The 16,644-nt window shown below is 40.7% G+C and overlaps 1 protein-coding gene across 2 annotated transcripts in view; it reads left to right on the top strand.

The window, feature by feature from the left end:
* The window catches only part of KIF16B (kinesin family member 16B), a 397,632-nt gene that overhangs the window by 159,849 nt on the left and 221,139 nt on the right, over positions 1-16,644 (top strand). For both annotated transcript variants that reach the window (XM_049870024.1, XM_049870023.1), the window contains exons 13-15: positions 1,550-1,669; positions 2,532-2,583; positions 4,216-4,353. In XM_049870024.1, the coding sequence (XP_049725981.1) occupies positions 1,550-1,669; positions 2,532-2,583; positions 4,216-4,353 (310 nt within the window). The remainder of the gene's footprint in view (positions 1-1,549; positions 1,670-2,531; positions 2,584-4,215; positions 4,354-16,644) is intronic.

Below are 16,644 nucleotides of genomic sequence, written 5' to 3'. Positions count from 1 at the left end.
GGGAGAAGGGAAGTGGGCAGAAGTATGTGTAGCCATGCTACCAGTGCCTCTCCCTTGGTAAGGGGAGGGGAGGGAGCAAGGATGGGGCCACTTGAGGTTGCGCCATGTGGGGGGGGAGGGAGAGGTGACAGGTACATGTGCAGCTGCACCACCAGCACCTTTAGCTTGGAGGGTGGAAGTAAGCAAGTGGTCGGCAGGCTTGCACACATTTGCAATGCCTGCGCCTCATAGCGGGCACATGCGGGAAGGCACCACTGCATCTCGCTGGGCAGGTGGAGAGGGAGGGAGCAGTGAGTGGGCACATGCATAACTACAATGCTGGCACCTCTTCCTGGTGGATGGAGGGAGCAGTAGGCAGTCTTGTGCACAACTGTAGTGCCAGTGCCTCTCGCTGGGCAGAGGGGGTGCGAGGACTGGTGGGCAGACGCGTGTGGAGTTGCTCTGCCTGGGCCTCTTGCTGGAGCAGCAGGTGCATGCTCGGGTGTGCTGCTGGTGTCTCTCACTGGACAGGGGGGCAGGGGAGGGAGTGCTGGAATCCACGTGCACAGTCTAGTTTTCGCTGTCTGTCACTGAGCCAAGCCAGAAGCTGCCATAAAGTAGGCATGTGCATGGGTGTGTGAAACCTCTGATGCTCCATGGGGTCAGGGTGTGTGTAGGTGGTGGGTGTGCGCCGTAGGAGGGTGCCTCCTGCCATGAATTAGATGAGCAGAGAGATGATAGATGAGGCTAGGTGAGGGTTGGGGGGCTTATGTTATGGTCCCTCATCAAATGAGGTGTCCTGGGTAAGGGGTCCCCTGCCGCTTCCTACCAGGAGGGTGGGGATAGGTGGAATGGGCTCCTTTGGTTATTGGATATGGGTGCTCAGGCCCTTCCCATCCGCTGTAGCCAGCATTTGGGACCTGCTCCTGACTAAGTGGTGGGGATGTCTAGGGTCTGTTGGGGTGGGGGACCTCCCGCTGCCACTCCACGTCTGCACTGCTTTGTGCATGCTACTCACCCCTGAGGTCAGGACGTGTTGCCCGTGCACAGCTGGTTCTGGACCTTGGCTCTTTCCCTGTTCTTGTTTCTCTCCGAGTATGTCTATATAGTTTCTCTGTCTCTTATGGGAATGTTGTGGGGTTGCCTCTGTGTTCCTCCTCTGCAGTTGCTTCTGGCTTTGTCTTAAAATGACCACATCGAGCCAGAGTGCTTGGTAAAGCCCCTCTGTTTTGTGATGTTCCTTGCTTGCTGTATTCGTTCAGTTTTCCTTCCACTTGTGTTCAATTCAGTTCTTTATCCTTCCTTTTTGAAGTTCAGGTTCCAGGTTTGTCGTCTGCATTTGTCACTTAGTTTTTTGTGACTTTGCTGTAAAGGGTAGTTCATTTTTATATTGAGCTCTTCATGTGTTCCAACTTCACTTTGCTTATGACAAGTCAGGATTTTGACATGTAGTTTAAGGCCTATTTTTTGAGTGAGAAATAAAATATTATTCATTTTAACAGTCTAAAGAACACCTGATACGAAATTATCTTTCTCCAAAGTAACCTTTTCCTTTTCCTCTTAATTTCAGGAACAAACCCTAGCCCTTAGGAAGGAAGGAATTGGAGTTGTTCTAGATTCTGAACTGCCCCATTTGATTGGCATTGATGATGACCTTCTGAGTACTGGAATCATCTTATATCACTTGAAGGTAGAAACTGCCTATGTGAAACATTCTAATTTTGTTTCCAGTATTTTTCTTAAGTTGCTAGGAAGGTTTATTATAATACTCTATGGCCATGAACACAACTATTAAAGAATATGTAACAAATCCTTGAGCCCTTTGAGGATTTTCAACAGGTAATTGGGATTCTTTGTTGTTAAAAGTTTCAATGTTTATGTGGTTCTAAAGATAAATTATAGTCCATTCACTTCTATTTTATAGAATCAGTAAGAGGAGGCAAGGAGCAAGTAGACAGACTGAGGAAGATAAGTTATAAGCACCTAGAACTGGGATTTGTTATACACAGTTTCCTGGCCCTTAGTGGTAATTATAAAATTGTGTTTCCTGTCTACATCGTTGGGCTTGGTTCTGAGCAGGCTATTCATGTCAAGACAGCAGAATTCCACATCAGTAGCCATTGTTGCCACTGTGACCTTGACATCTATATCCTCTCTCTGATCCATGACTTAAAATGAGAGTGGCACTGCAAGTATATTTTCTGGGGTTTCATAAATTATGTTTTAGACATAAGGAAGCCCCTGGCCACTGGAGAAGAAACTCATCAGAGAGGATAGGGGAACATCAGTGAGATTACTGCCATGAGCACGTTACTGATGCATGCCAGAATAGGAGCCACTGTTGAGCAGTAAGCATGGGGAGTTCGATCTCATTTTACAGGCAACACGAAGTGTTGTTACAGAGCCTCAGTAATTCTACACTCAGGCTGTGGCCTGCCCAGGTCATTGTTCACCCCATTGGTCACCAGGCTATTTGGGCTTAAATGAAAAATGGTGAAACATGCCATTTCTCCTGTTCATACTAATAAATTTTACTTGCCTTTTCTTCCCAGGAGGGCCAGACATATGTTGGTAGAGAAGATGCTTCAACAGAACAAGATATTGGTGAGAATCTTTTGTCAATCATCTCTTCCCAGTGATTTTTAAAAATCATATTTAATGAAAAGTTTTCTTTTGAATGACTGACATTGAAGTAATTATAGAAGAGAAGACCTTTTTTCAAATGCAGTGTTGATCATTGTATGTGTTTCTGTAATTTCGAACACAACTCAAGGGAATAACACAGAACAATTAGTTTAGTGAATAAAACGGAACTGTGAATCCTTTCCTCTCACCCTACATGTATTCTAGTCCCTGTCAGTCTTTCAAGAGTGTAGTTATCTAAATCACTGTACACTTCTCACAGTGGGCAATGTTTGATGGAAATAGGTCAACAGACACAGATAAAGGATATAAACCCTTTTTAATGGGAAGGATATAGACATTAACCTGCCCAAAGATGACTACGCAAAGTACGAGGCAACACAGCATACACCCAGATGGAGGCACAGATGGATGTTTTTTTCTTGAAAATCTTCACAAGCTACACGGATAACCAGTGACTCACCCTGAGCTGGATAAGGTCCTGCTTACAGTCACCACACAGGCCATTTTTGGTGGTGGTGGTGGTCATGCATGTATGTGTAGGTGGCAAGGTGGGGATGACAAGGCTAGGAATTATATCCTCCCAGCTGTTTCCAGAGTTTCTGGCTGTAAACCTGCTTTCTTGCTAAGTACAAATCAATAATCAAGCTGACCCCAGCATATTCCTACTTGTGTTTACTATTTTACTGTGAGATTGGGAGAGTTGAAAGCCAGTTCCCAGAAGTCCTCAGGTTTCACTGCTTTTAAGAAGTTGGCATCAGGCCTCTTCTTCTAATCATTGAATTATATGTTTGACCTTTGGGGTAGGTATAAATGGTGATGAACGGCAAGAACACACGCTTTCTGTGAACAGAGAAGTTCAGTAGTGCAGTTCTTTAGAGATAATAGACGCTATCTGGTCTTAACTCCTGAGAAGCTGGGCAAGAACTGTGCTTAAAATGGCATGAGTTTACTTGCCAGGTTTACTTGCCTAGCCATTCATCAAGCAAGAACACCCCAGGATGGTCACATACGATAAGATAAACCTAAGCAAGCACATGCTCCTTGAGAGGTTCGTGGAACTCAGGTTCTCTCAGAATCGGCAGAGGTTGCTGCAGTGTGTATCCTTGTACAGCTTCCCAAGATCTATGCCGCACCACGCTTACCTTTTGTTTCTGCTCCTCAAACACAGTGTCTCTAAGTGTGGAGGTCATGATAAGTCCTTGACCCATGGAGCACTTTTGCCACTTATATTTCTCTGTGGCCTCTGGTGGCTGATGAAACAAATATTATTTAGTGTCAAACAAATTGACTCAATGGTGATCAGTAAAGACAAGTTACTGAACTGTTTTCTCCATGAAGGTGAAATAAATTAACATCCCATAACTTATTTCCTTAAACAAGGGATGTCCAGACTGTTTGTGGTAACATTCAAGGGGTCCTTCCAGTCATATCAGTTCATGCCATGAACTTCTAAAATTCAGTTTTTCTTACTGAACATAAATGTTTATTTCACAGTACTTTTATGGAAGGGGGATTACTAAAAAAATTTAGGAATGATTGTAGTAGATCTTAAAGAAAAAAAATTTTTTTTGTTTTTGTTTTCCATCTTAGTTCTTCATGGCCTTGATTTGGAGAGTGAGCACTGCATCTTTGAAAATGTTGGGGGGACAGTGACCCTCATACCCCTGAGTGGGTCTCAGTGCTCCGTAAATGGTGTTCAGATCGTGGAGGCCACACACCTAAACCAAGGTATCTGGTTTTTGGTTTCCGCAGTTCTTTGTTTGTATTGTTGCTAGAAGTTGACTAGGCGATGGGAGATGATGGATAAAAAGGATGAAGACTTACTTGTTCTGCTCTGCCGTTTACTGTTTTGCTGAAGAGCTTCTTTATGATACATGTTTTCTTGTTGAATTAAATTTGAACAGCAACAACAAAAAACCAAACTTGTTGCTGTCGAGTCGATTCCAACTCACAGTGACCCTATAGGACAGAGTAGAACTGCCCCATAGGGTTTCCACAGAGCGGTTGGTGGATTTGAACAGCTGACCTTTTGGTTAGCAGTCATAGCTCCTAACCACTGCACCACCAGGGCTTCCATATGTGTAATTGTCTTAAGTCATTGCTGTTATGGAAACAGACAACATGAAAGGATTCCTTTTTAAGTTAAAAAATATCCTTCAAATGCAAAACTCTAGCATAGTAGTTTCTTTTAATAATTTTATTTCCATTATTTATATTCTTTTTATGAATAGTTACACATATAGAACCTGGCATTATATCTTTTTGAAATAATTTCAATATTATAAAAAAGTTACAAGAATAGTAAAAATTAATTTTTAATTTCAGAGCCATTTGAAAGTAAATTACTAACATGGCGCCCCATCATCTCTGAACACTGTAGTGTTTGTTTCAATAGCACATACCCTGCGTATCCGCTATACAGCTCTATTAGTATCCCAGAGCTGCTGTAACAAAATCACTGCAAAGTAGGTGGCTTCAAACAACAGAAACTTGTTCTCTCACAGTTCTGAAGGCTAGAAGTCCAGATTCACTGTGTTGGCAAGGTCGTGTTCTCTCTGAAAGCTCTTGGGAGAGATCTTTTGTCTCCCAGCTTCTGGTAGTCCCAGCCCTTCATTGGCATGTAGCTCCATCTTCACATGGTGGTCTTCCCTCTGTATCTCTCTCTCAGCCTCTTCTCTTCATTTAAGGACACCAGTCATAAAGATATTAGGGCACACCCTAATGACCTTATCTTAACTAATTACATCTGCAGTAACCATGTTTCCAAATAAGGTCCCATTCACAGGTACTTAAGTTTAGGACTTGAACATATTTTTTGGGGGACACAATTCAACTCATAACAATAACCATTTAAATTAGTTACATTCTTACCATCCAATTCTTAAACCCCAGTCAGATTTCACCATTCATCCCAACAGTGTCTGCTACAGGTCTAATATTCAGTCTAGCATCATGTGTTACATTTGGTTGCCATAGCTCCTGAGCCCCAGTCTGGAGGAGTCCTTAAGTATATCCTTGACTTTTATGATTTTTAACACCTTTGAAAACTGCAGGTCAGGTGGTGTTGTAGAAGGTACCTCAATTTGGATTTAGCTGATGTTTCCGCATAATTAGATTAAGGTTATGTAATTTTGACGGTGATTTTAGAGAAATGATGCCGTGTTTTCCTCATATCCCTCCAGGGGTTACACAATTTCTGTTTGTCCCATGGCTGCAGACGTTTACTTTGATCACTTGATTAAGGTGGTGCCTACCAGGCTTCTCCCCTGCAAAGTTACTCTTTCCCCTTTCTTGTTAATAATTATATTGGGAAGGTACTTTGAGATCATACATAAGCCATTCCTTAGCATACTTTTCCTCGTTGGTTTTAGCATCCACTGATATTTTTGGCTAAGTTAGTTATTGCTCTGATAGTTACCAAATGGTGATTTTCTTATGTCATCATTCCTTCTACTTTTGCTAGTTGGCTTCCTGTTGTAAGAAAGAGCTTTCTTTTCCTGCCAATTATTTTTTTCGTTCACTTATTTAAATCAGTAGGTGCACACAACTTTCTGTTTTATTTCGTAGGTTTAGTCCTATTATCATTATTTATTTTGATATTCAAATTGTCCTGTTTGGCCAGTGGGAGTCCCTTCAAGCTGGCTTCTGTATTGTTTTGGCTTGTTTCCATCACACTGTGAACACTGCTTTTTTTTTTTTTTTCCTGACACAACAAGGTATTCAGGTTCATCTTTTACTTTCCTGGAATCAGTCATTTCTCCAAGGAGTGCTGGCTCCTTTTAGTATAGGATGGTATTTGTTTAGAAACCAAGACCTAGGTAGCAAGTGGAGTACTGATGCTCTCAGACCCTCTCTGAGGGCAGAGTTAGAGAAAATGTGTGCCTGCATGTGTGTGCGTGTGTAAAAAATTTACAACTGTGTTTATTTCTACAACTATCTTGGCCACTGTTTGTTAGTTTGTCGTACAGTGGTAGCTTGTGTGTTTCTGGATACTGGAAGCTATACCACCGGTGTTTTACATACCAGCAGGGTCACCAATGGTAGACAGGTTTCAGCTGAGCTTCCAGACTAAGGCAGACTAGAAGAAGGACGTGGTGATCTACTTCCGAAAACATAAAAGTTAGCCAGTGGAAACCTTATGGATAGCAGCAGAACATGGTCTCGTATAGTGCTGGAAGATTAGCCCACAGGTTGGAAAGCACTGAAAATAATTGGGGAAGAGCTGCCTCTTCAAAGTTGAGTGGTTTTTAATGACGTGGATGGAGTAAAGCTTTCAGACCTTCTTGTGCTGATGTGGCATGACGCAAAATGAGAAGAAACAGCTGTAAACATCCTTTAGTACTTGGAATGTACAAACTATGAATTGAGGAAAATTGGAAGTCGTCAAAAATGAAATGAATTGATTTAAGATCGATATCCTAGACATTAGCGAGTGGAAATGGACTGGCATTGGCCACTTTGAATCAGTCAATTATGTGGTCTGCTATGCTGGGCATGACAAATCGAAGAGGAATGACATCACATTCATCGTCTAAAAGAACATTTCAAGATCTATCCTAGAGTACAATGCTGTCAGTGACAGGATGATATCCATATGCCTATAAGGAAGACCAGTTAATACGACTATTATTCAGATTTACATACCAACCCCTAATACCAAAGATGAAGAAATTGAAGACTTTTACTAACTTATGCAGTTTGAAATTGACTAAACATGCAATCATGATGCATTAATAATTACTGGTGATTAGAATGTGAAAGTTAGAAACAAAGAAGAAAATCAGTAGTTGGAAAATACAGCCTTGGTGATAGAAACAGCGCAGGAGATTGCATGATAGAATTTTGCAAGACCAATGACTAATTCATCAAAAATACCTTTTTTCAATGACTTGAACAACAACTATGCACATGGACCTTGCCAGGTAGAATACACAGGAATCAAATTGACTACATCTGTGGAAAGAAATGATGGAGAAGCTCAATACCATCACATCAGTCAGAACAAGGCCAGAAGCTCACTGCGGGTCAAACTGTCAGTTGCTCTAATGCAAGTTCAAGTTGAAGCTCAAGAAAATGGAAGCAAGTCCTGAGGGCAAAATATGACCTTGAGTATATTCCACCTAAATTTAAAAACCACCTCCAGAATACATGTGATGTGTCGAATACTAATGACTGAAAACCCGGAAGAGTTGTGGGATGACACCAGAGACATCATACATGCAGAAAGCAAAAGGTCAGTAAAAAGACAGGAAAGAAAAGACTAAAATGGGTGTCCGAAGAGACACTGAAACTTGTCCTTAAACAGAAAGTAGCTAAAGCAAAAGGAAGAAATGATGAAGTAAAAGAGCTGAACAGAAGATTTCAAAGGACGGCTTGAGAAGACAAAGAAAAGTATTACAATGAAATGTGCAAAGACCTGGAAAACCAAAAAAGAAGAATGCGCATGGCATTTCTCAAGCCAAAAGAACTGAAGAAAAAATTTAAGCTTCAAGTTGCTATATTGAAGGCTTTATGTGCAAAAAATTGAATGATTTAGGAAGCATCAAAAGAAGATGAATACACAGAGTTACTGTACAAAAAGAACTGGTCGATGTTCATCGTTTTAGGAGGTGTAGTATATGATCAGGAACCAATGGTACTGAAGGAAGAAGTTCAGGCTACACTGGAGGCATTGGCGAAAACCAAGGCTCCAGGAATCGATGGAATACCAATTGAGTTGCTTCAGCAAACAGATGCAGTACCCGGAAGCACTCACTTGTCTATGCCAAGACATTTGAAAGATAGCTGCCTGGATAACCGACTGAAGAGATCTGTATTTGTGACCATTCCAAAGAAAGTTAATCTAATGGAATGTAGAAATCATTAAACAGTATCACTGATATCACATGCAAGTAAAATTTTGCTGGAAATAACTCATCAGCAGTTGAAGCTGTACATCGACAGGCAACTGCCAGAAATTCAGGCCAGGTTCAGAAGAGGACCTGGAATGAGGGGTATCATTGTTGATGTCAGATGGATCCTGGCTGAAAGCAGAGAATACCAGAAAGATGTTTACCTGTATTTTACTGTCTATGCAAAGGCATTCAGCTATGTGGATCATAACAAATTATGGATAACGTTGCAAAGAGTGGGTATCCCAGAACACTTGTGTTCATGAGGATCCTGTACGCAGACCAAGAGGCAGTCATTCAAACAGAAAAAGGAAATACTGCATGGTTTAAAATCAAGAAAGGTGTGCATCAGGGTTATATCTTTTCACCACCCTTATTCAATCTATATATTGAGCAGATAATCCAAGAAGCTAGACTATATGAAGAAGAATGTAGCATCAGGATTGGAGGAAGACTCATTAACAGTCTGCAGTATGAAGGTGACACAACATTGCTTGCTGATAGCCGAGAAGACTTGAAACACTTACTGATGGAGATCAAAGACTATATAGGCTTTGTGTGGATTACGCCTCAACATAAATAAAGAAAACAAAAATCTTCACAACTGGACCAATAAGCAACATCAGAAATGGAGAAAATACTGAAGTTGCCAAAAATTTCATTTTACATGGATCCGTAATCAACACCCATGGAAACAGAGTCAAGAAATCAAGTGGCATATTACATTGGATAAATCTGCTGCCAAAGACCTCTTTAAAGTGTTAAAAAGCAAAAATGTCATTTTGAAGACTAACCTGTGCCTGACCGAAGCCATGGTATTTTCGGTTGCCACATTTGCATGGGATAACTGGACAATGAATAAGGAAGAACAAAGAAGAATTGTCACATATGAGTTATGCTGTTGGTGAAGAATATTGAATATACATACCGTGGACTGCCAGAAGAACAAATGAGTCTTGGAAGTACAGCCAGACTGCTTCTTAGAAGCGAGGATGGTGAGTCTTTGTCCCATGTAATTTGGACATGTTATCAGGAGGGCCCAATCCCTGGAGAAGGACATCATTCTTGGTAAAGTAGTAGTTGAGCGAAAAATGAAGATGTGCAAGGAGATAGATGGACAAAGTGGCTGCAACAGTGGGCTCAAACATTGAAACGATTATGAGGATGGTACGAGACCGGGCAAAGTTTCGTTCAGTTGTGTGTAGGGTTGCTTTGAGTCCAGACCAACTCATTGGCAATTAACAACAGCATTTATCTTGGAATATTGAAACATATATATTTTTTTTTTATATATTTCAGTATCCGTATTAATAATAAGAGTTCACACCATTACTTCTTAATCGAACTCAATATCGTAATGTTTATTCTAGTTTTGTCCCTTTCTTTATCCGTAGCTCCTTTTCCTGAGAATGAAGACGCTGGCTCCCATTAGATAACCAATCTCCTATCTCTACTGTTTTCTTTTCACACAGACCCTCTCCTGTCCCATGGGCTGTGACATCCCATGCTGAGTCACCACTGTCCTCACCAGTGCCTTAGTGCAGAAACCTTCTTTGTCTCCTGTCAAGTGCTTCCCGCACCCTCTTTCTTAGTGTTCTTTGGTGATCCTTGGCATTCCTTGACTCTCCTCGCTGATCCTTGGCAATCTTTGGTGATCTTTGGCATTCCTGGACATGTAGATCATTTGCTGTGTCTGTCTTCATATGGCCTCTTCCCCCGCCGTGTGTGCCTCTGTGTCAGTTCTCTTTTTATAACTCAGGAGTGATTAGGTTTAGGAGCCACCCTACCTGGGTATGATCTCATTAATATAACAAAAGAAAACCCTCTATTTCCAAACAGGATCATACCTACAGGTACAGGGGCCAGTACTTTAATACATATTTTTGGAAGAGTCAATTGTATTTATAACAGGGATGGAGTGTCAGGTTCTTGCCAGACAGTAGGGAAGCCTGACATATTAGTCATGGTGAGAGACTGTCTCTGCCCTTAGCCCAGAAAGTCACCATCATTGGCTGACTGGTAAGAGGTCACCCTGTGGGACTTTTCAGTGGAAGTCCCTGCTGGAAATCTCACATGCTTTTCTGTGCACAGCAGGAGGTTACACAAGTACCAGATGACTTCACTAGTGAACTGTGTGATTGGAGTATAGACCCCAGCCAGATGTACCTGTCTGATCTTTATTAGGACCTCAGGTGGGGTCCTGCTGTTACTCATCCTGGCAGCAGGGGGTGCTGCATGAATCATGGTAAAGGACGGTGTCTCCTTGTCCCAGAGTGAGAGGAACATGTTTTCCTACTTGGCCTTCCTAGAGCACTGATTGCATCTCCCTCAGTAAGGTCAGGGTAGTAACCTTATAATGACTGATGCTTATTGCTACAGGATTGTGGTTTTCACTATCATCTTAATGAATGAATAGAACAGTCTCACTATTGCCTGCTAGGATTGTGGAAATCAAACCTGTTTTTTTGTTAATTTGTTTTCTCAATTAATTTGAATGTGTACTCCACTATTATACCTATAATCACTTTCTAGTTTTGATTCAGCTATTTTCCCAATATTATAATGTTTCCTATTTAAATACAATTTTGTTACTTTTAAAAATCTACTTTTGATTTGCTTGAATCTGTTGATCTTTGTGATTTCTGTAATAGTTTTTATAGCTGCCTTAGAACTTGGTTCCATTTTCTGTTATTTTTCTCATAATTTGATTATTTTATTTTTTCAAGGTTTATGTTGAAATATTTAGTTATTTAATATATCTGGAGTTCATTTGGTATATAAATTATAGATACAATTTAACTCCCTGCCACACACATTGTTATATCATTTATTATGTATTCCTCCCATCTTATGCCAAGGTTTCTTTTAAAGAAACTTGCTTTACCAAAAATTGAAAGCGTATCTCTTTTTTGCCTTTTCACTTTATTCCTGTACTCTGTAATTATTCTTTTGTACCAATATGACACAGTTTTAACTGAGTGTTTTGTTTTTCTATTCATGACTTAATTTTTTTCGAGAGAATTTTAGAATCATTTTGTTTTTTTCAAAATATCGTTTGAGGAGGTAGAATCTAGTTTTGTTTGTATTTTTAAAAATGTATTTCTGTCTTGGAACTTCCTTTTATTCAAAATTTTCTAATTTTCATCTATTTTTTCTGTTAAAACTTTTAGGTTTTTAAGGTATGTAATTGCTGAACTGTGTTTAGTTGTGTATACAAAATTCAGAACATACTTATATATATTAACTGCCCTAAAATGGGGGGAAAAACCCAAAAAACTTCATCGTACAATAAACTATTTAATGACGGAATCACATTTTTCAACCATAGAGGGCCTTTAAGAATTCATAGGGAAAGTGAGGCCCAAAGAATTCAGGGACTGCCAGTTCTGTGCTCTGTTTCTCCTTCCTGTAGTCTGCTACTGCGCTGGGAAACCCAAATGCCCTAAGTGCCACCTGTGTACTGGGAAGTAGGAGAAGCAGTTATGGTTGGCATTAATTTGGGGAATTTTTTAACATAGGCAGTTCTTGAATCACAAATAGCCCACAAACATCAGTATTTGCTGCTGGACCCCCCTGGATTTGTAGCCCCAGCCATCGGACTGCTTCCTCCGCACGCTCCCCCTGCCACAGCCAGCATCCTCCTGAGCTTCTGGGACTTCTGCCAACCATAGCGCTGGTCACTGGATGCAGAGAAGGCCGAGTGGGATACAGTGACCACCGTTCCTGCCATGTTATGAGTTAAATAGTCTCTTGTGGGTTTTCCTGGAAGTTAACTGTTGTTTGGAATGAGGTGAAAAAAATCAACTCAGAGTACCAAACAGTGTGCTAAAAAATGAACTTTTAGAACATATACTGTTTAATATAGGAACTGCCTAGAACTTAATATTTAATTTTGGGGTTACCTTTCCACCCTTCTCCCCAAAAGATTATTAGCTTATTTATTAAGTTAGGAGAAATTGCTTATTATTTCATTGTCATTCCATTTATATGTTGTTGTTGTTAGGTACGGTCGAGTTGGTTCCAACTCATAGCGACCCTGTGCACAACAGAAGGAAACACCGCTGGTCCTGCACCGTCTTTCTAATCATTGTTATGCTTGAGCCCATTGTCGTAGCCACTGTATCCATCCGTCTCATTGAGGGTCTTCTTTTTATTTTTTACACGTTATTTTTTTTATTTATTTATATTGTGCTTTAAGTGAAAGTTTACAATTCAAGTCAGTTCCTCTTACAAAAACTTGTACATGCATTGTTATATGACCCTAGTTGCACTCCCTATAATGTGACAGCACACTCCTTTTCTCCACCCTGTATTTCCTGTGTCCATTCAGCCAGCTCCTGTCCCCCTCTGCCTTCTTACTTTGCCTCCAGGCAGGAGCTGCCCACATAGTCTCTTGTGTCTACTTGAGCCAAGAAGCATGTTCCTCACCAGTATCATTTTCTGTCGTATAGTCCAGCCTAATCTTTGTCTAAAGAGTTGGCTTTGGGAATCGTTTTAGTTTGGGGCTAACGGAGAGTCTGGGGGCCATAACCTCTGGGGTCCCTCCAGTCTTAGACCATTAAGTCTGGTCTTTTTACTAGAATTTGAGGTCTGCATCCCACTTCCCTCTGGCTGCATCAGGTATTCTCTGTTGTGTTCCCTGTCAGGGTAGCCAGTGGTGGTAGCCAGGCACCATCTAGTTCTTCTGGTTTCAGGCTGATGAAGTCTCTGGTTTATGTGGCCCTTTCTTTCTCTTGGGCTCATATTTTCCTTGTGTCTTTGGTGTTCTTCATTCTTCTTTGCTCCACGTGGGTTGAGACCAATTGATGCATCTTTGATGGCCGCTTGCTAGGTTTTAGGGTCTTCCTCTTTTTCAATGACCCTCTACCAAGCCTGATGCCCTTCTCCAAGGACGGGTCCCTCTTGATAACATGTCCAAATTACACGGGACCAAGTCTCACCATCCTCATTCCTAAGGAGCATTCTGGCTGTACTTCTTCCAGTACAGATTTATTCTTTCTGGTGGTCTGTGGTATATTTAATATTCTTTACCAATTCCATAATTCAAAAACATCAATTCTTCTTCGGTTTTCCTTATTCATTCTCCAGCTTTAGCATGCAAATGAGGAGATTGAAAATACCATGGCTTGGGTCAGGTCACCTTAGTCCTCAAAGTGACATCTTTGCTTTGTAACACTTCAGAGAGGTTTTTTGCATCAGATTTGCCCAATGCAATATGTCATTTGATGTCTTGATTGCTCCTTCCACAGGCATTAATTGTGGATCCAAGTAAAATTAAATCCTTGACAACTTCAGTATATTCTCCTTTTACCATGATGTTGCTTATTGATCCAGTTGTGAGGAGTTTTGTTTTCTTTACGTTGAGGTGTAATCCATACTGAAGGCTCTTGTCTTTGATCTTCATCAGTAAGTGCTTCAAGTCCTCTTGGCTTTCAGCAAGCAAGGTTGTGTTATCTGCATATTGCAGGTTGTTAGTGTGTCTGTCTCCAATCCTCATGCCCCATTCTTCGTATATTCCATTTTCCCTGATTATTTGCTCAGCACAGAGATTGAATAAGTATGCTGAAAGGATGCGACCATGACGCACACCTTTCCTGATTTTAAGCCATGCAGTGTCCCCTTGTTCTTTTCAAATGACTGCCTCTTGGTCTATATATAGGTATAATTATGTTTCTAATTCCCTTACGGATTGAGGAATGATAGATAAATAATAATTATATCATCTATGTAACATTTTTTTAAGTGGCTTTTTTATCTCAAACTTTTACCTAAATTGAAAATCCATTTTAATAAAACACACCTATTCTGGCTAGTTCAGTGAATTCAGCAGCTGGAACCAAGTTTTTGATCTTCGTATTGATGCTTGGCTATGACTTGTCCTAGGAAAATAGTAGCACTAATTGGCATTCAGGAGTCATTGTCAGAATTGTCGTTCCCTCCTGAGTACTCTTGATTGTTTTACTGCCGCGGTGTCACGATTTTTAGATTTGAAGGGCCTGAGTTCCTCTGGCGCTCTGCTGTGCTACTGAACAGCTTTCTCGGTATCACTGTTAATGAAATTGAAATAAAATGCTGTGTTTGAAGGTGTTAAAATACTGTGCACTGAGTGTACATGTCACTAACGAGTCTTAAACCAAAAAAAAAAAGACTGCCGTCGAGTGGATTCAGACTCAGCAACCCTACAGGACAGAATAGAACTGCCTCATAGGGTTTCCAAGGAATGGCTGGTGGATTCAAACGGCTGACCTTTTGGTTGGCAGCTGAGCGCTTCCCCACTGCACCACCAGTGGGCTTAGGGCAATGAAATACAAGATGATTTTGAGTTTCAAGGTATTACGTGAGAGAAGCAAGATGGAAACTTTTTTTTTTTTTTAATACACACATTTTAATACTGAAAGAACCAATCTAGGGTTCAGGACTGCAGGAACGGTTTAAAACTGGAACACATTTTTAAAACACAAAATGATATAACATTGTTCATGGCTATTAAAATACGTAGTAAGAATAAAAAAGATGTGAATGAGACTAATACATGCCAGCCTTAGAATGGAGTTTAAACCTCAGGAGAGGAAGAAGGGATGTGATTAGGCAGAGCTACAAAAGGATTTTTTGCTAAAGCAAAAAAAAAAAAAAAGTTTACATGCTTCATTAAAATATAATAATTGGGTAACAAGACTAAACAGGACTGAAGTATACATTTTTATACTACAAAACTCTCACCTTTTACCCATGAAGCAGTTTTTTAAGTAAATCATGTATAGTGTTTGTGCACAGTCGTGCCCACTCTCAGTTGATTTCTACAAAGGCAAATAGTCCACATTAACAGATGGTGGCCAAGCCTCTTGGAGATGGGTCTTGGGGGAACTGCCATATTTTATCAGATCAAGCCAGGAAAGAATTAGAGCAGGCCATTCATTATCACTAATATGCTCATTCATAATGATTTAACTATTCCTACCAAGCTTAAACAGTATGTGTGCTATTTTATCGCCTCTTCAGCTCTCTAAGTCAGGCATAAGTCACATGCCCACATCCCTGAGGACCATGGATGGACAGCATGTAGTGTTTTGGAGTGTAGATAATTCTGGTCATTTATTGTCCTAAACCCAATGTCTGGTTTACTGGAATGGTTACTGGCCTGATGGCCAATCTTGACTCATTGTCTCTTGGTCATCCCAGTGGATGTTACTGGTCTCCAGCCCACTAATCGGATCCATGACAGGCAAAACAGAAAGAAACCTCTCTGAAGCAGAGCTAAGCAAGCATTTGCCTTTGGTAGAAGTGAAAGGTATCAAGAACAGCAAATACAGATTGAATATTAACCCAAGTTGTGGTGATCTTTAACCACATTAATGTGATATTCTGCTGGATTCCTGGTTCACCCTGTGGTATCAGCAGCTTCCTACTCTCGCCTCTTCACTACTAGTTTCCAGGTTATTGCTGATGATTTGCATTTAAACATGTCTTTTCATTAGTAAATTACTCTTCCTCTGGAAATGTGTTCGTTAGGCTGTTCCATTAAAAAGCACATGTAGTAATTACCACTTCCTTATCTAAATCAGTTAACATACTTGTGAATGCCAGCTAATAGGAGATTTATCTAAATTTAGCAGGTTGTCACTATCACGGTGAAATTATTTACCTCCATCAGTTAACTGCCTTACTTTTTCCAGATGGCATCAACTGCCCTTCCCCTGCCTTAAGTTACAAGAATGTTTTCATCTGGTAGCATCTCTGAAATGAAGAGCTTTGATTAGTATTGTGAGCATTAAATGAGATGATGTATATAATATGGGGAAACCCTGGTGAGGTAGTGGTTAAGAGCTACGGCTGCTAACCAAAAGGTCAGCAGCTCGAATCTAACAAGTGCTCCTTGGAAACCCTATGGGGCAGTTCTACTCTGTCCTATGGGGTTGCTATGAGTCAGAATCGACTCAATGGCAATGGTTTTATATATATATATATATATATATATATATATATAAAATATACCTTGCCTAGAGCCTGGTACCCTGGTGGTATAGCGGTTAAGAGCTACGGCTGCTAACCGAAAGTCGGCAGTTCAAATCTACCAGGCGCTCCTTGGAAACGCCATTGGGGAAGTTCTCCTCTGTCCTATAGGGTCGCT

This window comes from Elephas maximus, chromosome 25 (assembly GCF_024166365.1).
Source record: "Elephas maximus indicus isolate mEleMax1 chromosome 25, mEleMax1 primary haplotype, whole genome shotgun sequence".
NCBI classification, from domain to species: domain Eukaryota; kingdom Metazoa; phylum Chordata; class Mammalia; order Proboscidea; family Elephantidae; genus Elephas; species Elephas maximus.
Note: the sequence above shows the minus strand (reverse complement) of the source record. Positions and strands in the feature narration are given on the sequence as shown.